Source organism: Punica granatum, chromosome 2, assembly GCF_007655135.1.
Source record: "Punica granatum isolate Tunisia-2019 chromosome 2, ASM765513v2, whole genome shotgun sequence".
In the NCBI taxonomy this organism is placed as follows: domain Eukaryota; kingdom Viridiplantae; phylum Streptophyta; class Magnoliopsida; order Myrtales; family Lythraceae; genus Punica; species Punica granatum.
The window spans coordinates 14,396,006-14,421,594 of record NC_045128.1 but is presented as its reverse complement, the minus strand read 5'-3'; the positions used below and the strand labels follow the sequence as shown (position 1 = coordinate 14,421,594).

The window sequence follows — 25,589 nt, the reverse complement described above, 5'->3', positions numbered from 1 at the left end:
GGGGATGGACCAAGACCATGGTTGTCGGTCACTGTCGTGTGGGGGTAGGAAAATTACCAAAAACCGAATCGAACCGATAAGAGCCGAACCTTTCCCCGGTTCTAATTCAATGCGATTTTTTTAAAGCCAAAAGTGGCACATCTTTATATTTAAATCAATAAATCAAAAGTTCACCGAAGGAAACCGTTTTAATTAATTCACATTTTAAATATATATGAAAGATAGCAAAAAAACATAAAAATTAAAATAATCGGAATAGATTCTAAAGATGAAATTGACAAATAAAATAAAAAACATGGAAATAACTAAAATCTAGTTTAATTTACAATTCGACTCATAAGAATAGCATCCAACCGAGCGGAATCCATCAATTTTATTTAGATATTAATATATTTTCTTAAAAATCCCAGTAACCGGTTTACCGAATAAAAGAAACCAGGTATATTTAGTTTAGTTTTTCACGTGAATGCAGACCGGATCGACCCGATAATTTGACGCGATTTTCTGAACCGAATCGGACCATGCCTACCCCTATTTAAATGTTGTGTTGGGGGGTTCGCTTCGGTGCAGCTTTTCACTTCGACCTAAAATCCAAACCGGCTTCTCTTTTCTCGTGATTTATGGTCTCAAAATTAATAGACTGTCAGTCGAGAATCAAAGCTTCGTAATAAAGTTGTTTACCCTCCAAATGCTTATACAAATATATATAATATATATTTATGTTTGTGCCAATATATGCTTTGGTTTCTTACGAGATTTCATGTTTGCGATAATCTATATCATCTTCTCAGTAAGATGCATGTTTTCCTCTTTTCGTTTTCAGAGAATAGAACAAGGAAAACTAGCAACAAATACAATGATGATACCTAAAACATTTCCAAATCATCAAAATAGAAGATATTCTGTTCCACAGAAAATTAGCATCATCTGTCTTTGCTCCTGTGACAAGCACAAACATCACCGCACCACGTACGCTACAACAATTACGCTCACGAATGTTGCTTGGTTTCATCTTCCTCCTCATCATCGGAATCCCCACTTTCACGGAACCGAGGATTCTTTTCCTGTCAAAATTAAAGAGTTATTTTGTGTTAGTCCAGAACCAGGAGATCTATCAAATGTAAAATGCATTAGAGCTTTATCATATCCTTTCAATACAAGCCATAAAACAGTGTGCATATTCATTGAATGAATAAAACAGTTCGCAGTAAGAACTTCTAATTGTGCGAATCTAAGAGCATAGTATTATTGTCTCAAGGAATTATTACCGGTCTCGAGTCGGGATCTGAGTTTCTCCTGGATTCATGGTCTGATGTTCTCTTTGAAGACTCATGCATGCGGCGGTCATCATCACGGTACCGTTTCCGAGGATAATCTCCTACACAGAAAAAAAAAAGGAGAGATAATGGTTAGATGAATCAAATTTATCCGATTATTCAAGTGACAGAAGCATCCAAAATGAATATCATAATGGTTGTCAACAAATTGTTTTTGGCTGAATACATATTACAGCTAGAGGAATGATTCAAATGATGCTATGCTGAGAGGGAATCTCCACAAACTGATTAAAATATAAGAATCATGTACAATGTACGGCTGAATTTTTTTTTTTTTAAAACACTACTCTAGCAGAAGACTTGCTAGGTAATACCTCTTCCATGCCGGTAAGAACCCCCATATCCTTGGCCTCCTCCTTGTCTTCCATCTGCAGAACCGAGGATGATGTCAGAATAAGCATAGAGACACTTTCAAATAACAAAGACTTACGTTTCCACTAAGTTCACCAAATAACTACTCATATATGACAACTCTCGTATTCCTGCTACTATATCTACATTCATATTCTTCTTCCGCTCTGGAGATATTATTGAAATGTTCTGCTCAAATATGATTTCCTGCAAAGAGTGCTTATTTTTGTTGCCTCTGATTTCTTATATCCCAGTGCAATTCTACAGCAACCTGCTGATATCAGCTTCCCGGATAGAACACTAGCTCTTAGTTATTGCTCATATTCATTCAATATATCAGAATCTTCAAGCTGTGGAACTAGATGATGTGGCCTGCCCAAATTCAATCCAAATACAGTGCTCCTGACAGAACTAAAAGTCTGAACCACAGCATAGTTTGGCCTTTCACAAATTATCAAAGCATAAAATGTAAGTCCTCTGCGAAGAAATCTAGACTAATGGTCAGGCATATGCAAGAATACTACAGTGCAAGAGGACAGCAGAGAAACAGGCATGCCATGTGTACATGGAAATAATTCTTGATGACTTACAGGAAGGTGGTATAACTGGTGGGAAAGACCCCAATGACCCAGCACCGTAATCCACAAGCTGCCGTTGTGCTTCAAGTTCTTTTTGGACCAATTTTCCATAGCCACCTCTTCGTAATAATGTCAAGGAGAACTTGAGAGAACATATTCCCAAATTTCTAGTCTTTTTTCCTTCTATATTATTAAATTATTAGATATATCTGAAAATTGTATTGGTAGAATAATACTTAGATGACAACCTCAAAGTACTAGATATTAGAGGAAAGGAAAGAAATCATTATCAGCTATTAGATTTTGCCAACCAGGAGAATGTCAAAATCAATGGTAGGTAACAACAAGCTGACAAGGTAGCGCAAATAAACTTAGCTACATGAATTTCACTTTTAAGTTTGTACCAGTACTAGAAACCTAACAAGTGGAAGAAACTATTTAGCTCAGCACAATGAACAAAGAAGTCTGCACTTCTGCTAGAAGAAGAAAGTAAGACCATAGATTAAAGCAAAAATATGCCTTTGGAAATCGCAATTTCTTTTAATAGCTTATCAAATAAAAACTAGCACATATTATTGCAAAAGTAAAAGTTTCAAAGGCAGCAATTTTCTGTGACAAAAGATCTTTCTTATGGTGGCTATTAGATTTAATGAACTATTACATGCACCACATAAATAATATAGAATTAATGATTTAAAAAGGATATCTGGATCATAGTCTGTACGGTATTCATCCCGTACCTGACAAAAAGAAAATTGAGAATGAAATAAAAATCAAGCATCTAATTAAGAAAAAGAAGAAAACACGAGAAGCTCACCTGTCCACCACTTCGACCACGTCCCCATTGTCTTCCTTCTTGGAATCCCCAGTCAAAATCCACACGTATGGGGCGATCATCCAGAATTGTTCCACTAACATACTTGACGGCATCCTCTGCATCTTCTCTGGAGTAATACCTAGGAAACATGCAACAGGTAGCATGTGGTTACATTGGAGGAAGCTTGAATTCTAGTACTTGGTTAAAGTCCTAGTTATTTTATTTAGATATCGAAAAGTCATCAGTATGACAATTGAGAGAGGCTTCAACAGCAGAAAACTGATCAATCATTAATGTTGCATAAAGATGCTGAAGGTTGATGAGAAAGAGAGACGTACAGAACAAAACAAAAGCCACAAGGCGTTTTGGTATTCTTATCTAGCCCCATGATGATCTTCTTGATTTCTCCAGCCCGAGAGAATAGCTCATAAACTTGCTCTTCAGTAGTGTAGAAAGACATATTCCCGACATAAACAGTCATCGAAGAGAGTAAAGCCTGCTCAAATTCCTCTTGTGTCCCGGGAAATCTTCTATCCCGGTAAGCTGAAAGCTTATTAGGGTCCTGAGATGTAATACCAAGTAAGCACCCCATACGAACACTCAGAAGACATTAAAGTGTTGCCGCATATCTCACATCAGACTCCTTGTCCCTTCCTCACAGAATCAAACTCCTCAATTTCCATCTAATCAACAGGGATGCAGAAGTTTGGCCAAAAAATAAAACCAGTAATACAGAAGTAAAACAATTATTCCTTAAGTCGGCAAGCGCGGCCTAAAAATGCATCAATCTCAGCGAGTTCCGGCCATTAAATCAAACTCTCTCGACATCACTTATTCAATTATATAAAGAACACCTCCTTCATCCAAACAATAGTACCAATCACAGAACTGAAGAAATGTCAGTCCTTCAGTTCAGCACTAACCCCTGCTCCAACCTAAACCCGCACTCTCCCCTAATCTTAAAGTCTACTGAAAACAACAGAGGCCGCTTCAGTTGACTAAAGCTAGCTCGGAGGACAGGAATAAGACCTACCATTCGGACAGAAGATTGGTGCAATGAGTACCTTAAACAAGGAAGCCATGGCTCCCGCCCGTTAAGCAATCAAAGCAGAGCAGTTTCTCCGGCTGCAAGACAACCCTAATGAGACCGGGAGATCCTCATACAATCAAAAATCAATAGCACTCACTACAAATTACCAAAGAGCACCTTCAATGGACACGGCCTCACTGCAGGTGTGGAAGAAGTCGCGGTGGAGATCACAGGCCGCCGGAGTGAAAATGGCGGAGAAGAGGGGGAAGGCTGGGGGATCAGCACGCAGTAGCCACTGGAGCTGCGACGCGCATGCCGAACGGACAAACTTCAGGTGGGCTGGGCCGTAAATGTAAGCCCATAAGATAATAAATATGGGCTTTTAAACGCGGTTTGGCAAGATTAAACGCAGTTTAACTAACATGAATTAGTTCAAACGGTTTCCTTAAGTAATATCTCAGATTTAAGTCTTATAAATGAAGAAAATCTATATTGGAAGAGCTTTACACCCTTAGAGGCTCAACCAGGCTCGAACTATATTAGCCGAGTCCCGTTAGATTTCCGGATACTATGGTACATGCCTTAAAAAAAGTTAAATGTTTTTGTTTTGACCCAAAAACTAGAAATCTAATCAGAAACCACTTGGAGGGAAAACCAAAGTTTTCGAATGGAGGAGTGGGCGAAATTATTGAATTGAGCTCAGAGTGGCAGTCCAATCCGCCCGATGGGTTCAACCATCTATTGTGTTAATGGACATGGGTTCACTGGTCGACTTTAGTAGTTATTTTTTCAAAACTAAATTGTAAGAAAAATTATAAATATGTGAATTAATGCAGTATACTATTGTATTGGTGAGCTTCCTTATTAAAAAATGTCATTTACTAAGGAATTGTTCTTTCGATAAGCACGTATTAAGGAATTGGTTTTCATACGACAAGACTGCTTTAGATCTCAGTAACAAAAGTGTTGTTTAACACATGACCTCAAGGAATCAGTAGCTAACGGGACTATCTCGTTTTAATCTATAATTATAATAATAAAGAGGAGAATTCTTTGATAAAACATTTTTTCCGAAATTATCCCTGCTTCATATACTTTGTTTTCTTCATATACCCTGTTTCAATTATTTATTTAATTTTTTATTAGAAACAAGTCTACTTTTGGGTTTTCAACCTTTAATTGTATCCATTGGGCCAAAAAAAAAACATGTGTTTGTTTGAATTGAAAATTAAGTCTTGAAATTTTAAGTACTTAATGAATTAAGTGAAATTTATTCGGTAGGACAAATGTTAAAAAAATTTGTATCATTTGATATCTTAAGCTATGTAGTTGACCACAAAACTTCATTCTTTTAACTTTTGTCCCAATATTTTATTTTTCCTTTTAAAACTTACAAAAAAGGTGAGACCGAAGATTTGGGAGAGAGGGGCGGTGGTGGCCCTGATTTCAGCCACCAACGCCCTAATCGAGGTCTCTGGTGACTAGGGGTCGTCAACGACCTCACCTGCATGGTAGTGGTTGGGATCGAGGCCACCACCGCTCAGGAATTAGGGTTCAACCCCCCTCTCTCTCTTCTATTTGAGGGAGGTCGACCCCTGCGGTGGTGGCTGGAATAAAGGGCCTCCCCCCACCCTCCCTCCCTCTCTCTCTCTCTCTCTCTCTAACATTTTTGGATAAAATAAAAAATAGACCAAATTGTAATTATGAAAAAGTTTAGGAATACCCTTGCAAATATAAGAAAATTGCCCCCAAGTGAACGAATAAATAAAAGGGGGTTGAATGATTAAGTAGGTCCCTAATTACTTAATCATCAAGTGCTTTTTTTTTACTTAAGTCTATTAAGTTAAGTATTTTTTTTTGTGTTTATCAAACAAGCCGAATACAATTAACTACTGAAAATTTAATTTCAACGCTTAATTTGTATTATCAAACGCAAGCTTAGTTGTATTCTAAATTTCATCCTAACTAGCTTTTTTTTTGTCTTTTTTATAAGTTGTGTCCTCAATGTTAAGCAATTTGTGCCCTTTAGTCATATTAGTTAATTTTCCATAAAATGTACTAGTGTGACATTTTATTGAAATATAAAATTATGTTAAAAAAATAAAGAGAGAGATGAGGGAACACTGTAAACATCTTAGAGAAGGAGAAAGGGAGCAATGGACCGCAACACTTGCCACACATAGCCCTATGTCACTCTGAGAATAAAGAGGAGTGGCAAATTTGGAAACATATCAAGGCGATGGCGCTCGGTTTTCTTTGAGAATAAAGAGCAGGGATAGATTTGGAAACATATCAAGGCGATGGGGCTCAACGACACCACCATTCTTTCCCTTTTCTCACATTCAAAGGGCACATTTTGGTCGTCGGATGAAAGATGGGTGGCAATTACATCATCTCAAACTCAACGTAATTCTAATCCACCAAATCTGACCTCCTAGGCAAAATTATTTGTTGATATGTTATCCGTTGTCCGGTTGCTTAACCTATCCTAAACACCCCTAATGTAGAATGAGCATATCTCAAATCCTATCCTACCCCAATTCCTCTAGCGATACATTTTAGGTTACATTCTTTCCAAACCTTTGCATCTTGCCTTGCTGAAGTCGCTGACCTTGGATCATAAGGCAATGCAATTCAGCAACGAGCACGTTTCCTTTTTTTTTTTTGTGGTAGAAATGGAGAACTTAGATTAGCAACTAACCAATGTCAGCTGAGACGTCTCGGTTAATACAAACTTTATGGGTAGTTACAGTACCCATTTGGTCTAACAAGATATAATCATAAGCCCCGATAGGTGGGGAATTAAAAATAACAACATTATTGCATGAGCAGAGTTCTTCACAAGCTATCCAAGCAAGAAAGTCAGCAAACGTGTTAGCTTCCCGATAAGCATTTTGAATTTGGAAGTTGTCAAAGCCCCGTGTTGGGCTGCTGCAATCCAAAATGATAGGCATAAGTAATAAATTATCGGAGTCAGTTCTAGGAATAGATCCACCACTACCTTGGCATCTAATTCTACGAGTAGAGATTGGATGCCTAACTCGTGAGCCATTATTAAACCATCTCTCAAGGCCCATAGCTCAGTTGTAAAGATGTATGTAACTCCCAAGAAGCGATTGAATCCCTTTATCCATCCTCCAAGGTGGTTTTCGAAAAATACCACATGCTCCTGCTTTTCCCGAAGAACTCTCAACAGAATCATCTAAATTTAATTTTATTCATCCATTATGTGGAGAATTCCAATGAACCTAGATTGATGCTTCATGAGTGGGGCTCTTTAGGTTGATGGTAGCAGAATATTCAGCTGCGTGCTCAATACATACTCGATGAGGCTGAGTGTGGAGTGCATTCTTATCAAAGATAAAGCTATTTCGTTGCTTCCACAATGTCCAGATCACAAAAGGGAAGATAACCTTCCAAGTTACTTGAAAGATATGGAGTTCATACGCCTCACAGTTCAACTTTAGCCATTCATGAATTGGGAGATGAAAGGAAGCTTTCTTTGATGTCAAGATGCCCAAATTAGCCCAAAAGCTGCTGGCAACATAATAATCCCTTAGAATATGTGAAATTGACTCATCAGTTTGTAAACATATCGCACAAATCGAAGAGATGGGGAGACTTCTGCAATTGAAGAGATTAGCGGTTGGCAACTGTTTATAGTAGGCCAACCAAATGAAATTTCGGATCCTAGGGATGGTATGAGTTTTCTATATCCACGTCCAGGAGTTACAAGTGGCAGTTGGTACCCTCCCACATGCGAGGGCATACGCTATCTTAGTTGTAAATACTCCATTCATGGAAAACTTCCATACCATCTTCTCCTCTTCTCCTTCACCGATGATACTTCTAGGAACAGGCTTTAGAAGATCATTTATGAGATTTGGGAGAGGAAAAGACAGTTTACTCATGTTCTAAGAACCATTGACCCTAAGTACATTAGTCACTTTAAGAAAAATGTCAGTGGGATATATGGGGCCATAAACATGAGTTATGAGTAGCATGTTTTCCACCCAAGGATCAATCCATAAAGTTAACACTTTTGCCATCACCAATTGTCCATTTACTCCCCAAGGAGCAGAGTTGCGAACTTATAGCAACAACATTGCGAATCAAGATATTTGAATATTTAGAGGCCGCCTTAGAAGGAATTTATTTCTTTTGTAAGACTCGAGCCCAGGGCCTGTCATCATTCTTAAGCCTCCAAGCAAAACTCTCTAAGAGAGCCAAGTTTTGACCTTCAATTCGGGGAATGCCTAGCTCCCCCTCCCTTTGGGGAGGGTGATTCCAATCGACTAGATGCAATTTCTTACAATTTTTCGAGGATCCCCAAATGAGGTTACGGGTCAACCGATCAATAGAATTGCAAATCAATTGTGGAATGAGTGTACATTGCATAATGTGTGATGAGAGGGAGCTAAGAGCAGACTTAGCAAGAACAACCCTACTAGCCATCGAGATGAGATTTGCTTTCTAGCCCGTAAGTCTCTCTTTGAACTTATCAATAAGGAAATTGAACAAAGAAGAACGAGCAGCGGATATATCCATTGAAAAGCCTAGTATTTTCCAAGAGTGGTTGATTCCGGAACCAACAAATTAAGGGCAAATGTTTTTAGAAGTCGCGGTGGTGTTGGGGGAAGAAACCACCCTAGATTTTGCAAATTTGACTTTTTGACCAGAAATTTGACTAAAGTCGTCAAGGGTTTGCTTGATACAGGAGCAAGTATTCTTATCCACAAACCCAAACAAAAGAATATCATCAGCAAAAAACAAGTAGGAGAGGGCAATGGTACCCCCAGTAAGGCGAATCCCTTTCCACCTACCTTGAGAAATCTCCTGCTCAATGAGAAGTGAGAGGAGCTCCGTCACAAGTATAAAGATGTAGAGGTGAGAGGATCACCTTCTTTAATGCCACGGGAGGGAAGAAATTGGTTGAGTTTCTCTCCATTAAAGAGAACTTTAATACTAGAGGAAGAGATGTAGTACATGACCACATTGATAAAAGTTCTGAGGAAGATTGAAAAAAGACAACATATTATGCGCAAACCCCCATTCGACACGGTTAAAGGCTTTCTCAAGATCAAGTTGCAAAATCATAATCCCTTTTTTCCTTGCTTGTTCTTGAGAGTCGAGTGTGCTTCTCACAATAACACAATGTTATTAGCAACATGACGACCTTTGATAAAAATGGATTGGTAGGGGGAGATAAACTCATCCAAGTAAGGCCGTAGTCTTCTCACCGAGATTTTGTAACAATTTTATAACTGGTGTTACAAAGACTAATAGGTCGAAATTTCGAGATAGACTCGGGGCAATCACACTTCGGAATTAGAGAGATAACAATATCATTAGCTCCTTTCGGGAAGCTTCCACCTTAAAAAATGTTCCAAACAAACTCAAAGATTGAGTTTTTCATAATATCCCAATGCTTTTGAAAAAAATATTGGATGCAACCCATCCGGACTTGGAGACTTACAAGGCTTTAAGCTTTTGAGAGCTTCGAGTATCTCAAGGTTCGTGATAGGGAGGCTGAGTTCATGAATAGCCTCGGGAGGAAAGCGATGCACAGAGGCTAGACCAAAATTAGGATTAAAAACACTGAAATATTGTTTTGAGGAATAAAGGTTCTTGAAGTAAGAGTTAACAAGATTGGCTAATTGATACGGATATGAAATCGAGGCTCCTATAGGAGTTTTTAAAGCCGATTTTTTTTAAAACTTCGATTGATAATGGTGGAGACAAGAAAAAAATTCATAGTACGATCACCCTCTACGAGCCAATCAACGCGCAACTTTAATCTCCAAAACTCCTTTTCATTTTAGAGAGTCATGCATATTCAACTCTTAGCTCCTTTTCAAGATTTATTAAGAAAGTAGAAGGTTGAGAAGCAAGAGCTTTTTGTATCCCAGCCGAACATGCCAAAATCCTCTTCTTTCGTTTAAAAACATTACCAAAAACTTCCTTGTTCCAAGAAGAGACATTATGTTCAGAGCAGTTGATAGAATTCATGAGTGCATGCCCATCTTCATCCCATGAGTCAAAAACAAGCTTCAAGAAGGTTGGGTGAGACATCCACATTGTTTCAAAATGAAAAGGACGTCTTGTGGGATTACAATTAAGAAGGATTGGGCAATGGTCCAAGTGAACCCTCGGGAGGTGATTGTCTCAAGCATTCGGGAAAAATTACCTCCAAGAAGGATTAGCGACTGCCCTATCTAATCTCTCCTGGATGAGGCCTCCCGATTCCCGAAAGTTCGTCCATGTAAATCTTGGTCCCGAAAATCCCAAATCAGAGTGTTTGTAGTTGTTAAGCATTTCAGCAAATCGAAGAAAACAACTAAGACAAACAATACCACCATCGAATTTTTCAGTTTTAGAAAGCACTTCATTGAAATCACCAATGGCAACTCACGGATAAGCACAAGCATCAGCAATAAGTTGAAGGTTACTTTAAAGCATAGATCGTTCATTCCATCTAGGACTAGCACAAATGGAAGATAATAACCAAGTGAAATTAAAATGCATTACCTTGATAAGAGCAAGTACCTCTTGCTTCGTCGAGCCCACAATTTTCACATTTGTAAGGCTATAATTCCAAAGAAGTAGTAACCCTCCCTCGCATCCTATTAAGCTAGCTGTTTCGAATTTTTCAAAGGGCAAGCGATTTGTTATGGCCTCAGCTCTTTCCTTTGACATTCGAGTTTCAGTAAGAATAAGAATATCCACATTGGGATGGTCGGCTGGGGACAAAGTATTGTTGACATTGTTGTTGATGTAATCCATATTTTCAGAGAAACATAGAAACAACTTGGTATTTGCAATGGGATCAGTTTGTGAAAAACATAAAGTCATACGCTATCGAGAGCCTTTCTAGCGTTGGCTAAAGTTTGACGATATCGCTAATGCTCAGTACCTCCGCCCCTGGAGGAACCTTCAGCTAGTTCACACTAGTTTCTAGGAACCTATCCGTCATTCTCCCTTGCAGCAAACGATGTGTCTTCGAAGCAAGCACTTCTGTCAACTAGTGTTCCAAATGCATTTTGGCCGATGGGGAGAAAGGAATCAAAATTCACAAGATGAGGTTTCTTCCTGCAATTGCAGCTCCAATGGTGACCCTCAACACATTCTAAGGAAATTGAGAGTTGAACATTGATATCAGCCTCGTTTAAATTCCCACAAACCCTGTATTTTGGAGTTGGGGTTGACTCTGTCTTCAGATTCCTGGGGAGAAATTAGCAACATCCATGGATGGACTCTTCCTAGCTTAAGCAGTGGGAGATCTGGGCACGTCGTCCTTACCATCACCCTTAATGGGTGATCCCCCAAAAAAATGTCAAGTTCCCCTATGGTAGATGTTCCAATTCATTGGCAATAGTCTTCTCATCCCTTCGAGGACATTGTCCATGAACACCCTTGGCCCCATTAATGACAGGTGAAATCAGGGGAAGGGTTTCCCAATTATCTCCAATGCTATCAGAGGATGGGGTACAGTCCGGAGCGGGAAGGGAAGAAGAGATCATAAGAAGAAAAGGAGTTGTGATTGGTTTTAGAGTTGAGTAGAGTTGAATTTTGGTTTTAATTGATTTGTAATGATTGTATTGTTGAATTATGAGAAAAATGTGTGAAAAAGTAATGAATAGTTGAGAGAAAGTAATGATTGTGTTGTTGAATTGTGGAAAAAATAATGAATAGTTAATAGAATTTAGTATTAAAAATTGAATTGAATTATTAAAAAAATTGAAAAAAAACGAAAAGTAATGATTGTATTATTATACTAGGCTAAGCGATTGGGCCATCTCCGACCCAAAAGCTCGAAAAACTCGAGCTTTTGGGTTGGAGATGGACCTGCTTATAGGTCCAGTGGTATTTAGCATGGTATCAGTGCGGGTTATGCTTTCGCGCACACGTGTGGGCTCACACCACGTAAAGTCTAGTTTCGAAGCAGCCAAATTGCGCCTCATCTTAGTTCAGTCAAAGTGCGGCCTCATTATCAATTATCTCCCTTCATCTCCCGAGGTGCAAGAAGAAGTCCACATCGTGGTTAAGTCCCGGGTCACCCAGTTTGGGCTTTTCTTTTGTTGTCTCCATGTCCATTGGAGCTGCTGGGCCAAACTCTATGTTTTCAAGGTCCAGAACGTTGTCTTGAGTTAGGCTGTAGTGATTATGCTCATGGGTCGAGATAGTGGATTCTATTATCACCGGCTCAAGGTGGGCCTCAGCTTGATTTATATCACTTAGGCCATCAATGGGCATGTGATCCGTTTGAGAAATCACAGGTTGTGGGCCAATTGATTCCTTTTCTCTATACTCATGGTGTTGGTGTATAGGGAGTATAGAGTGGGATGATGACGCTCCTTTATCGCTTGCAACGGCTAATTGAGCTAGTCGTTTTAGCGGTAACGGTTGCTGACGTCTTTTAACCTCACCACTTCTTTCCGGCTTGGTTGTCACTCTTTCCCTCCGCATACCTCATGTTGGAGTATTAGCTGACAGTTTCGTTGGAGCTGGTCATCTTCTCCGAGTAGAAACAAGGGTCCAAGGCCCATAGTCTTTAAATTTTTGTGTCGTTTCTATTGATTTTCCTCCCAGAATGTCATTCGCCGATGTGATATTGGGTTGCACCGGAGTAACAGGTTTCACTATGGTTGGGCAATTTTCTTTTCGATGGCCAACCACACCGCATTCAAAGCAGAGCGTGGTACTACCCTCACAAATAATTGGCATCATCACTTCCCCAATCCAAAGAACTTTTGGAGATGGCTTAGCCAGGTTCAGTTAAACGCAGATTCGGGCAAAGTTTGTAAAAATTACATTGGGCTAAGCAATTGGGCCATCTCCGACCCAAAAGCTCGAAAAGCTCGAGCTTTTGGGTTGGAGATGGACCTGCTTATAGGTCCAGTGGTATTTGGCATGGTATCAGTGCGGGTTACGCTTTCGCACACGTGTAGGCTCACACTACGTAAAGTCTAGTTTCGAGGCAGCCAAATTGCACCTCATCTTAGTTTAGTCTAAGTGCGGCCTCATTATCAATTATCTCCCTTCATCTCCCGAGGTGCAAGAGAAGTCCATCTCGTGGTTAAGTCCCGAGCACGAAAATCCAATCCCGGCTCGTGGTCATTTCTTGAGGGTGGGTATCCAAGTCCACGTAGCATATGTAGGTGAAGCATCAAAGCCACACATTGCCACGTGAGGGCGGGTGTTGAAACATTTGTCCCACACAGAAAAACTAAAGAGAAATCCACAGGTTTATAAGTGATTAGGTACCGCAATCTATCAGCTCGAGCTTTTTAGGTTGGAGATGGACCCAATTGCTTATAAGCTCAGTAAAATTTTACATGGTATCAGAGCGGGTAATGCTTCTGTGCGCATGTGTATGGGTTCACATCACGCCATTTAAATGTCTTTTTGTCGATGGGCAGTCGAAGTGCCGATGTTTGGCCCGAGTGTGGAGCTTGTGGTCTCTTTGAAATCTAAGTGCAGAGAGAAACCCGCCCCATCTTAGTCCGGCCCAAATGTGGCCTCATTGTTGATTGTCGCCCCCCCCCCCTCGAGCATGGAAGTCCAATCTAGGCTCTAATACCATGTAAAAATTCCATTGGGCTAATAAGCGATTGGGCCCAATTCCGACCTAAAAGCTCGAGCTTTTGTGTTGGAGATAGGCCCAATCGCATATAGGCCAAGTGGTATTTTACAAAGTTTGCCATTTCAGCCAGTGTGGTGTAGTGATCAACCTGCAAGAGAGGTCCAATCCGACTAGCAGCTTGTCGTATTAGGCTCGGCTTATAGTATTCCGAGGGAAGTTCTTGATTTCGCAGCCAAACTGCAACTGTAGATTCAGATGCTTTGGTTGGCTGAAAATTAGGTTCCCAAAGTCTGATCGTAAGGAAGCGATAGTTTATAAACCACGGCCCATCTCGAAGAACTCGAGAACGATCTGCCTCATTATGAAAGGTAGCTGTATAGTACCCTCTTCCTATATCCATGATGTCCAAACCTCCAGTCGGCTTCCATAGATTTCTGAGTTTTTGCACAAAGTATTTGTACTTCAAAGGCTTGCCATAGAGTTTTGAGGATAAGGGAATTCCTCCAAGGTGCTCGAAGATCCAGTTTTTCCGCCCTTGTGAGGAGGAGCCTTGGAGCTCCATATCATCATCTGTATCATCATCCTAGTTCTGCGCAATGCGAAAAGCTTCTTCATAGGCGCCGGGAATGACTCCGGTCAGCTTATCTTTATAGGAGACTACTGGTGTTGTTGACCCTCCAGCTGGTGGAACTGGGTCGGTGTCTGCAGAATCCATACCAGCTGACTTCGCACAATGCGTGGTATGTACAGGGGGTGACCCTTCGATGCGCTTGGTGCTACATGGATTTCGTCAGCCTCCTCCGAAGAGATATCGTGAGCTTCCCCTTGGGAAGGAATGTTTTGGGAGAGCGAGGAGGTGCCATCCCGGAAAATTTTACGTTTTCGTTTTACACGTCATCACTATAACCTTTTTCTTTGGCCGTTGCTTTTACATGTGGAATGACGATGCGTGTATATGCTAACAGAATCACACGCATTCCTTAATTCAGCTATACATGGAAAAAGAAGTACTATAATATGGAAAATATAGCAAAGGAAGACAAATCTACCAGCTAATTCCACATATGTAAGGTCAAGGGACTCAAGGTTACCACGTCTGCAAAATAAATTCAGTGTCCTGAATACCCACATACCTTATCACTATTATTGTCGGTTGCGATCCAAATCAATGAATGTGTTTCTTACAAAAAATTTCCAAAGAAAATCTCAAACTTAAACCTCACGATGGAAACAAAGTTACAGATAGAAATGGATGCGTATGATATAGGCTGAGAGTAGTTCACTGGTATCATAGCAGACCAATCAACTCGATTTATGGTGTTGAGGGGGGAAGGCCATTGTCATATCTACAAGTATATAGTTCCTTAAATTCTTGACATATGTATAGACGTCAGGAGACACGGTGAAGGGATCTGGTTAGTAAGAGAAACACTAGCACAACTACCAGCACAACCGAGCATGTCATCGCCTGCAACAACGACAACACGGGTGATAGTTTCACCACTCAACAGCAGCTTAAACAAAGGAACATTAAAAGGACTATCATATTTGCTGAACGCATTGCTTTTAAGGAGTCAATGAATGAGACTACAAAAAAGTTATTCGTTTTTGTCATGTGGTAAAGATATTCGATAAACTTGAGTCTTCACAGCGTTTAGTATATGCCCTATCAGAAGCATCGAACTACAAGAATTCAAAAACAGTACATACGCAAGCACTACCACCCAAACCCAGTAGCTACATGTTTTGGGGTTTCATGTTCATAGGTGGGCAGTTTGTCTTTAAAAAACTGTAACAGTTGCTCTGTTTCTGACTATCCTTGCCAATGAGGTTCCCAAATTAAGTATGATCGACTACTTTCAAGACAGACATTTTGTGCGTGTGCTTTTGTGTGTGTGTGCACGTGCGTGTGAGAGAGCGTGCGCGCGCGCGTGTGTGTGTGAGAGAGAGAGAGAGACTTACAGCGATAGCAGAAGCAGCAAGGCCGGCACGTTCCCTAGGATCCTTACGGTAGTAATTCCCGAAATAGAGAATGGTAGCGTAGTACCACATCAATGGGCAAATAAAACCTAAGAGAAACCTGAAAGAAATATTAACCTTTAGAATTCGTCCACACAGTATATGCATAGATATGTACACCATGCAGCATTTGGTACAAACGAATAGAATCACCACATAAAGTTGGACCATTTGCATTGACAATCTGACTACCATTTCGTTGCACCAAACCATGGCCTCGTAGATGGAAAAAAGGCAATGAAAAATCACTTACGAAAACCAACCGATCCCACAGCCAAAACATGGAAGAGGCCGATCATAGATGCCCAATTGGGAATCTTCTGCATCTTTTATGTGGATATACTTGGCTTTTCCGAGTTCCGCAGCAGCTGTTTGCCACATTCTTACCAAGATATTTCTCGCAGCTGAGTTACCAATAAGCCCAATGTGAATTTTCAGTTCTATGTCCAGTGAAAAATGTTTATCTACCCAGAAACATGACAGGATTGAACTTTTTGGAACAACGTCAAATTGTTAAACAAAGGGATGAAAAGTCCCACCATGCTTTCCCATACTTGAATCAAATGGGACCTGATCAGTCTGCCTTTGGCAGCATCGAACAGACGGAATAAACAAGTACTTCATACAGTACCACTGACATGGTGACTAAAGAAAAATTCTAGAGACAGAGGAGATAAAGAAGAAAAACAAGAGAAAATTTATTTAATTCCTCAACTGTGAAGAACTAGGAAAGAAAAACCAAGTACCAAAATAGGAAGGTTTCCAAATCTAAAACAAAATATATTTTTACTATTCTGAGTCTGTGCATAAAATACATCTTTACAAAATAAAATCATGGATTGGTTTAATGTGTATCTCCATCATCTTAGATTCTAAAAACGAATGACAGACATAGTAGAAATCATCAGGACTGGCATAAAGTTGATTGCCACACTATTCTTGGACAATTCATTGGTTCAAGCAAGGAAAACAATTCAATTATGAAGTCCACATGGTACCTACCTTTAAATGCTGACAAGTGTCGAGCTGATGGCCTCCAAAATTTCCTGTTGGAAACTGAACCTGCTAACTCGAGAACCTTTCTTGAACCCTCTCCCTCAGATATAGGAGTATCTGTACACATCAAATATTCATTAGTTGTTATCAGTAATCGTTGGCTGGATCTAGAAGTATTTTGCTCAGACGTTTATGCTTATATCAAAATAAGCAGGTATTCTTTAGATCCTGAGGCCTCAAATTCCATATGCATGTTTTAGAAACATACCGAAAATCCATTACAAGAATCATTAATGGGCAACTAATCATTTAATGAAGGCCGATATATCCATCTTCCTCATAATATGTACTTTCTGATTTTGTAACATATAATGCAAGTGTGGGGATTTAACCCTGTTTTGCTGTTACATTCTACGGCATAATGAGTGAGAACTCAATCAATATGAAGATAACAGAATCATCTCATCTTCAAAATCATCAAGCTTTTGGCTGGAAAAGATGACTATATTGGCACGGTCACCCTATCAAAGGCCATCATATATGCGAACTTAGAATCTCCAAAATACTTTGATTGCTAGTATTGATATATCTAGATTGCTGGAGTATGCCCAATTCTGGAGATTGACTCATGCAAACTAGCAGAAAGAGCATTTCCGCATGGCCTGATCAAATATCTCAAGAACGAGAAGATTAAAAGGAGAGATCCTGCAGTAAAGCAAACAAATGCAGTGGAGAGCCAAAGAGGCCAAATACGAAACAACAGAGATGAGGCGCTTACAATGATCCATAAATACTGAGATGGTATGTATTATAGGTCGATGCCCTGAGACCAGCCAAAAGTATTCCCCAAGTACCTGTCATAGTAATTACAGAAAGCCAAAAAATTAGAGAAAGCAAAAAAATTGAGAACAATAACTCACAAGCAGCAGTAAGTTAGGATCATGTGAATGTCTCCTCCGGGTATACGGGGAACATATACAGAACGAATGGAGAAGCTCACAACTACTGCAAGACCAATGGCCATTACTTATCGGTATGGAATGATAAGAAATTTATCAGCTCGCAGCACTATTTCTTAAAAAGATCGGCCCTAAAAGGGAAAAAAATCATGAACTTTGCATCGCCCATAAACCCTTCTCGAAACAGCAAAGTCATGAGGACACTTAGGATCACTGTTATTCCGTATCTCGGCCTCGTCAACAATCAAAGACTGTCACTCTATGACATGAGGACCTTAATGGCCCCAAAACTCGGGATGCCAATACTCGAACCTCAATACCATGATAAGCAGACTCAGAAGATGAAGCCAAATGTACCATTACTGTAACACAATAGCCCTTCGGGCGATTCAGAGTTGTCAAGATCAGGAAATTTCAAACAGCGAGAGGTCACATTTGAAACAATGTCAACTCGTATGTATGTATATATAGAAAGATCCGATTCGGGGAGCTAAAATACTATATTTGAGCGGAATTAGGCAAACAACGCATGAATCGGAAGCTACCCAAGAGATTCAATTTCATCAATGTCGCAACAAGCAAGTCCTCGCATGGTGAGAAGACCAATCCCTAGTGATGATGAGTATCAAGTTCAAGATCATGCTGAAACCATAGAGAGAGAGGGGAAGAACCTGGCAGAGAAATGAGAGTTCCCAAGAACTCACTTGTTCTTGCGTTGAGATGGAAATTTGGAGGAGGAGAAGAAGAGAAGAGGGGATCGATCTTTGGAAATGGACGCCTGCTGTTTGTTAAACTGATGAAATGAAAACAGTGAAACGAAAGCAAGAAAATTGAGTCAACCGACTCTCCCTCCCATATCTAAGTTAGTCCCTCTACTTTGAAATCTAACCAATTTAGCCCTCATACTATTCTTTTTACCTAACTTTTCCTCTTTTGTGATTCTATTTATTTATAGTATGCAATGCACGATTGAGAAATAGAACCGTCTGATTTGTTTATTCTCAATAGCCATGAGATGATCATCTTAGGGCGATCCTTTTGTCGACAGATGCTCCTATTATACTCGTAGTCTCTGAAGCAACTATGTAGCATCTACACCGAGAATTCAAGTATGTTTTTAGTTAGGTTGCATTTGTTTAAAACTTAATAAATAAGTGTTTAGAAATTAGTTACAAGTTAGTTACTTGAAAAATGAATAGGAGAGAGAGAAAGATGAAAGATAATAGTCTCATCTACTTAATCATTGAGTCAAAAACCACTTAACGAGTAAGCAAAAAATTTGACTTAATGAAATAAGTCATTTTTCACTTATTGTTGATCTCTTCCCTCTAAGAAATGTTTTCTCATCCTTATCATTTCTTCCCCCTTCCTATACATTTCTTTTTTTTAAAAAAAACTATTTAAGTGCTTAATTTTTAAGTACTTAATTTATCAAACACCATTTTAGTGTGCTTTATTTAGTGTGTTTTATTAATAATAATTTATTAAAACTTTATTTTATAAAAATATTGATTTTTTGTTAGTTTTGACATTTTAATAAAAATTAACTTAAAATTTATTTTGGTATTTACTATTCTAACATATTTAGTAGGATGGGAGATAATTTTATTTACTATTTTAACCCTATTCATAGGATGGGAACGTGAGAATATGGTAGGAGACAACTTCATTTACTATTATGATCCTATTTAATAAGGTGAGGGACAAATATAAATTGTCTTTTCATTTTCTCTTTTTAATAAAAATGAAGTTAAAACTTTATTTTAATATTTACTATTCTAATCCTATTCAATAGGTGTGATACAACTATATATATGTATAGATAAAGAGAGGTACCCCATTTTTCATATTTGAAATCTGAAAGAAAAAAATTTATAACATTATAAATTGTCCATTTTAAGTCTCTGACCTCTCCCTCTATGTACACACACTAACCAATTAGGCAATAGCTACTTGTTACTTTATTTCTTCGTCAATTAGTTTTGTTCCCTAAATATATGCGTTGTTAATGAATTTAGATAGATATTATGCATTTAATTATCATTAATACTATTTTAAATAATAAAATATTATGATTAATTAAATCTGCAGTCCGATCCATCGAACCACCGGTTGAACCCGTAAACTCATGAGCCAATACACTATCCGGTTCGACGTCCGGTCCAGTTCTGATAAGACTGATTTTAACTCCCTGAAAATCTGAGGTTAGATTTCGAACTTGGTGCAATCGGATCTGACCAACTTAGAACCTAAATTCTGTTCGGCTCCGGGTCAGAATCTGTCTTTGATTTTGGAATTGGGCTTGACTGGTGGGCCCGACATTTTATATTCGTTTGGTTCGAAACTGTGAGCTCCACTCTGTTTTCAAATCAAATCACTTGTCTTTGTTAATGGGCCACATTCTAACTCGTGGCTTGACCCGGACAAATTGGAATTTTTGTGGCTGAGTTTATGCAATACCGCATGCATTAAGATTTAAGAGGTGTCGTGTGATCTATATAATTTTGATTGATCGGAGAGTAGCCACAGCATCTCCGACTGTGTGAAAATTATATATGAATGTTTTTCGGGTCACATATGGTAAAATGACATCGATTGTAATTAATCATATGAATACGATAAACTTCCATCCTGCATGAGCTTCTTTTATATGTCCACGATGGAATAACATATTATACTCTCCCTCTCATCTTTTTCTCATGCATCTTTTATATGTCCATGATGGAATAAAATTTTTTATACTCTCCCTCTCATCTTTTTTTCTCGAGGGACTGGAGGACAGGGACTGTGAAGAGGGACCATGAGCTGAGGCTGGATGCTGACGGAGACAACGAGCTGAGGTGGGCCGCTGGCAGAGACGAGAGGGAGGGGGAGCGAGAGTGAGCACTGAGCGGCAGCGATGGCGTCGTCATCGACGCCTCAGTCACTGTCAGAGAGTTAGAGACTTCCAGAGAGGCGGAGGGAAGGGGCTAATGGCTATCTTCATCTGTTTTGCACCGGTAGATTCACGTATATGCATTCTTCGACATACATATATGAATGCTCTGAGAGGACATTTGGGAATTTCCCCCCTTTAGTGTCCGTCCTGCTTCAATCAGTTGAATCGATGGCCAACGAGAGTTGCAGAGGGCGGTTGTGCGAGCATCAGCGGCAACGGCCATGGTGGCGTGGTGCTTCCAGAAAATTAGAAATGGCAGAGGCTGTTTGGTCTTATTGTATTTTGGCCCAATTAGTTTTTTGCTCAGAATGGCAAATCTGAGGAGGGAGATGGGATTTGCAAATCTAGGTTTGAGTAGAATTGAGGGAGTTGGATTTGCAAATCTGAGCCCAAAAGGACACCAAAACGAAGGAATGGGACCAAACACCCTGTTGAAGAATGATCCTTTCGCCGACCTAGTTAAGTTTCGGCTAGATCTTTCTCTGGTCGAGCCTTGCAGTTGAAGTTGGTCTAGTGCCAGCATCATTTTCTGAAGGGGGCTGGTTTTGTGTAATGTCACTATAAGTGGAGGCAACAGCTGTAATCTCTGTAGCCTGAAAAGTTTTGCCAGCAGGAGGAACCGGTTTCGTGAGACCATTACTCGCGAAACCGGTTCCCTCACTTGCTGTTCCATTGTTGATTGGGTATTCCTTCCTGACCTCCTAATTCCACCCTCGTGAGCGATGAGTACTTCGTTTCTACAAGAGTGGGAAAGATTACTGTCAAAAGATTTCCAACACTACCAGCATGCCATGAGAGTGTACGCACTGGCACTAGACAAAATTTCAACATGAGATTGATAAATTCTAATCCCAAATCTTCTTTACATCCAATTTTATACTATGGCACCATATACTTTCCATTTGGCACCAGAGGAACAGGATTTTCTTTTTTTTATACCACAGTTGATAAATATAATTTTCTCTTCAAATACCTCAAAATACTAATCAAATGATAAATTAGCAGAATGAGAACACTGTTTGAGGTTCTATGCTAAAGAGAAGGCTATCAGAACTTGCCTTAAATACCAGCCTTTCCTGTTCTCTATAAATCTCCGTCGTGATTACCAGGAGGCAACTGTGGATTTGAAATTACCGCCAGCGCCCATTAATCCTTTCGAGGAAGCAGCCGCCAAGAACATCGTGTCCTGTTCATCACACATCAAAGCCAAGAGTCCCAGGGGACATTGGCCTCTCAGTTGGGGCATATCCGCAGAAACTTCTGTGTCAGATTCGTCTTGGACGCTCTTATCAGGCGCCTGACTTGCGCTGGAACGGTCTTTGGCCACAGTTTTGTCACCATCAACTTGATTTTGAGTCCCTTGTTTCGTTGACATTGAGAGGGAAGTCTCCGTTTGTTCTTTGGCCAGTTTCTCTTTTGCATCCTTTTGTTCTGATCGAGATGACAGGAAAGAAACATGCAGTGAGCAATTGTGTCATCCACAAGCTTAGGCAACTATAAGCACCATAACACCAGGCTGAGGTTATCAGACATTGATGCTGCATACTCGGACTAAATGCCCCACATGGATGTAGAATGTCCCTATAATGTAGTTTCCTCTCAAGAACAGCAAACTTGCTATGCTTCATAGAGGAATATTCTTGTAATGATGAATGGCATTTTTAAGCTGAGTTGTCGAAGACTACGATTAGTATCTAATCTTTTATCTACCAGGGCCAATGAAGTGCTGTAGGAGCAAAAGATACTTTTAAAATATACTAAGAACGGGAGGAGCCAAGGCTATTCTAAGATATTCTCCAGTTCATAATACACCTCAAAAACAATATAAAATAAATCCTGATCATCTACTAGCAGTACATAAAACAAAACATTTTTGGATACTTTTCCCCTCAAAAAGGGGGATAAATTAAATAAGCAAACTAGCAATTCCTACAATAGAAAGGACAAAACTTCAATTGAAATTGACGTCTACATCGCAAGGTAATTACACACCAATGGAAATACTATTTTGAAGCAGAAGCAATACCACATAAAAGCCGATATATACACACCTGCAAGAGTCTTTGCAGCTTCTTCCAACCATACCACTAGGACTGAGCAAAGCTCCTTCACATCTTGCAGTTGGATGATGTCCGCTAACAGAGACCTTCATCCAGGACATTGAGTAAACTTACTGAGCAAGGAGGTTATAAATATTGCTTGAACTTGAACAGTATAAAAGAAGGTTTATACCTACAGGTATATTTGGAATTGCCCGGTAATGCAGGGCCCCCAACTGGTGCTACAGAAAAAGAAGGAAGAGGAAGTTGCAGCTCTTACATGGTTTCCCTGATAAGGGAGAGAGATTGCAATTAATATTAATTACTTTCTATTTGCAGCACCAACAAAAGTGTAGGTCACATATGCATCGAGCAAATTCCATGTTTAGTTCCTCCTAGAAAAGGCGTAAACTTATCAAGCGAACTATATCTTCCTCGTAGATGATGAAGCAGGGATTCTATTTGGCTGTTGGGAGTTCGAAGAAATGTCCAAGTTTTCCAACTTTTAACCTTTAATAGTACAGGAAAAAATGCATTAAAACCTCACTGCAGAAGACGGGTCTGATGAAAAAACAGAGAAAATAGAACACCTATTTTTCCCAGATCTCCAAACCAAATAGAGCCACAGATACCACTATTTTTTACATCTCTGTGTTTAACCGTCAAATTACCTGAGGGAAGCTCAACTATTTGATTGGACGGGTCTTTACCCAAAGAAGAGCTCTTGGCCTTTTCTCTTGCATAACTCGAGAATCCAATGGCTCCGGTGATGGCAGCATTTGCAGGCCGCAGAATGTATGCCATGTTGGGAATGGCCGCCATGGAATAAAGCCTGTCTATCTTCACTTCCTTCAAAATCTTGCAGTCCATACACCTAAAATTTTCAGAGCATAAGATGTTGGCTTGGAAGCATTCACAGTACTTATTGAGGCAACTGATTTTTTGCAATTGCAACATTCCGACTTCATACTTCTCCAGAAGAAAAAAAAAAGGAAAAAAAAAATTCCAGCTTCATAGCAGCGGCAAGGATGTTGATGACAACATTGATGGTGGACATCAATGCTGCAGGGGAAGTACATACACAGGTGTTTTTTTTTTTTTCCTCTTTTGGCGTGACTAAGGGGCGCCAAAGTTTTTGAGAAATCATCAGCTCCGCTATCAATCGGAGAAGAGCAACTCACTGGCTGGAGTGATGACTTCTCGGAGAGCAGAGCCTCATTCTAAAACAAAAAGACCGAGTAACTCATTGTATAATTTCTGATTTTGTCCGCTGTTGCCCTTCCTGTTTACCAGAAAAATCTGGTGAAGTTTCATAAGTAAAAAATTTCGGGAAGACAAACTTTTGAGAAGTCATGTGCTCAACTTCGAACTGGAGAAGACTATCCCCCAGCAGTCATGATACGACTCAACTTGGAGGTCAAAACCTATCAAGGTTTAACTGTATGTTTTCTTAGCTGCCATGCCAAGCTACGGAATAATTGCAGAGCTTAACCCAAGCAAGAAAATGAAGCTAATGAATCGGAAGATGTGTGATGCTCAGATTTGCCTTTGATCAGGCATTTTGATGAAGCCCCGTCATGGCTTCAGCTTCTTGACGCCGCCATGCCACGATATGGACAGCTTTCTGTGTCTGCAATTACTTCAAGAATCGGTCAGCTCTCTGTGCCTGCAATTACTTCACGAATCAGTTATTGCACACACGAAATGCCATAACCTATAATAGCTATCTCATTCTAATAATTTCTTTGGTGGAACTGGAATATCTCATTTCAATAATTCAACATACAGAAATCATCCACTATCCATATAATTCAGAATACTGGTTAAAAAAAAGGAAGGAATTTTCACAAGCGAAGTCCAAAGAGCAGCTCAAAATATGGTAAGAGAAAATATAATAATAAGAGAGTTTCTTCTTAATAACAAAAATCAATCAAGCAAAGAACAAATGTTCTCCCCAAAATTTAGTTCACCAATAGCAAAAGAATAGAACTTAGTGGGAACAAGGGAATGGAACCAGCAGTGTTGCAATCGATGAGGCTCAGATACGCTTTTGATCAGACAGCTGAAGGAGCCCCGCCATGACTGCAGGCTTTCCAAAGCTGCCATGCCAAGCTACGGACAGCTCTCCCTGCCTGCACAGCTCTTCCCAATTTTCAAATCATCATTGCCTCTTTACAATGTCGTCAGCGAGGAGGAAGAGCAGTACTCAGCTGGAACCAATTTCTTGCAAGAATTGATTTCAAAAAAGGCTTCTGTTCAGTCGCTGTCAATTGAGAAGACAAAGATAATCATAGGAAGCAGAGCAGTGAAGGTTTGCATTTGGTTCGATGATGAAGTACGTATGCATGCGCACATGCATATACACATATATTCGCGCGCACACAAATACACATAGATGAAGCATGAAGGGCTAGCAAAGCCCTTCCCACTTCAAAGTGAAATCTCCATTTTCTTTTTCTTCTTTCCGGTTTTTCTCTCTCCTGGTCAGAGAAACTGTTAAGGCTTTGAAAACAAGAGTCAGCATCAAGCATGAGAAATCATCGACAACCTGACAAGGCAAGGCTTAGAGAAGTCATCGGCTCCGCTAACAATCCAAGAAGGCCAGGGGAACCAGATGAAAGCCCCCATGGTCACCCCTCTAAGACCAAAAGCCTCATCCTAGATCATATCTCTGCTATTTTCAATTCCATTCAAATCAATCCCTCCCAGCGGACCATTTATTCATTTATTTATTCATCAAGGTTTAGAGAAGTGATTGTATTGCACTTTAGAACTTCCCGCAAACCAAACAGCTTCCATTCAAGGATAGATCTTCCCGCAAACCTCCATATAGCTTTCATTCGAGGACCAAATTATAGAATGGTTAACTCTTTATAATAATTATAGAAAGTAGAGTCCAGCTGGGAAATGAAAGGATAGTTTTGAAACATCATTTTTTGAAA

General features: G+C 39.7%; 2 protein-coding genes and 1 long non-coding RNA gene across 5 annotated transcripts; all 3 read right to left on the bottom strand.

Moving 5' to 3' along the window:
- Positions 1-756: 756 nt before the first annotated feature.
- LOC116195153 (nuclear cap-binding protein subunit 2) lies at positions 757-4,449 on the bottom strand. 3 transcript variants are annotated; one of them, XM_031524132.1, is made up of 9 exons: positions 4,291-4,449; positions 4,148-4,208; positions 3,422-3,645; positions 3,084-3,222; positions 2,973-3,006; positions 2,279-2,389; positions 1,652-1,705; positions 1,269-1,378; positions 757-1,064 (listed from the first exon to the last, which is right to left on the bottom strand). In XM_031524132.1, the coding sequence occupies exons 2-9, from the start codon at positions 4,163-4,165 to the stop codon at positions 990-992; spliced, it is 765 nt and encodes a 254-aa protein (XP_031379992.1). In that variant the 5' UTR covers positions 4,166-4,208; positions 4,291-4,449; the 3' UTR covers positions 757-989. The 3 variants fall into 3 exon arrangements, with proteins under 3 accessions (XP_031379992.1, XP_031379993.1, XP_031379994.1); XM_031524133.1 differs by having other exon boundaries at positions 4,281-4,436; XM_031524134.1 differs by lacking the exon at positions 4,291-4,449 and having other exon boundaries at positions 4,117-4,214.
- A 10,284-nt stretch (positions 4,450-14,733) lies between these two features.
- On the bottom strand, positions 14,734-18,458 carry LOC116195151. The gene is made up of 6 exons (XM_031524131.1): positions 18,342-18,458; positions 17,490-17,565; positions 16,718-16,828; positions 15,969-16,119; positions 15,659-15,776; positions 14,734-15,164 (listed from the first exon to the last, which is right to left on the bottom strand). Exons 2-6 carry the CDS (start codon positions 17,497-17,499, stop codon positions 15,087-15,089), a joined length of 468 nt encoding a protein of 155 aa, XP_031379991.1. The 5' UTR covers positions 17,500-17,565; positions 18,342-18,458; the 3' UTR covers positions 14,734-15,086.
- Positions 18,459-21,666: 3,208 nt separating this feature from the next.
- Positions 21,667-24,187, bottom strand: LOC116197504. The gene is made up of 5 exons (XR_004155055.1): positions 24,011-24,187; positions 23,319-23,521; positions 22,841-22,936; positions 22,660-22,754; positions 21,667-22,039 (listed from the first exon to the last, which is right to left on the bottom strand). It is a non-coding gene; the product is annotated as an uncharacterized LOC116197504 (long non-coding RNA).
- Between the last annotated feature and the right edge of the window lie 1,402 nt (positions 24,188-25,589).

Coding starts and splice junctions, on each gene's coding strand:
- LOC116195151 (XM_031524131.1), bottom strand. Junction 15,777..15,968: donor TGTGGGATCGGTTGGTTTTC/GTAAGTGATTTT, acceptor TATTTCTTTCAG/GTTTCTCTTAGGTTTTATTT. Junction 15,165..15,658: donor TTGCTGCTTCTGCTATCGCT/GTAAGTCTCTCT, acceptor TCGTTGTTGCAG/GCGATGACATGCTCGGTTGT.
- LOC116195153 (XM_031524132.1), bottom strand. Junction 3,223..3,421: donor TGTGGCTTTTGTTTTGTTCT/GTACGTCTCTCT, acceptor CATGTTTCCTAG/GTATTACTCCAGAGAAGATG. Junction 1,065..1,268: donor CAGATCCCGACTCGAGACCG/GTAATAATTCCT, acceptor TAATTTTGACAG/GAAAAGAATCCTCGGTTCCG.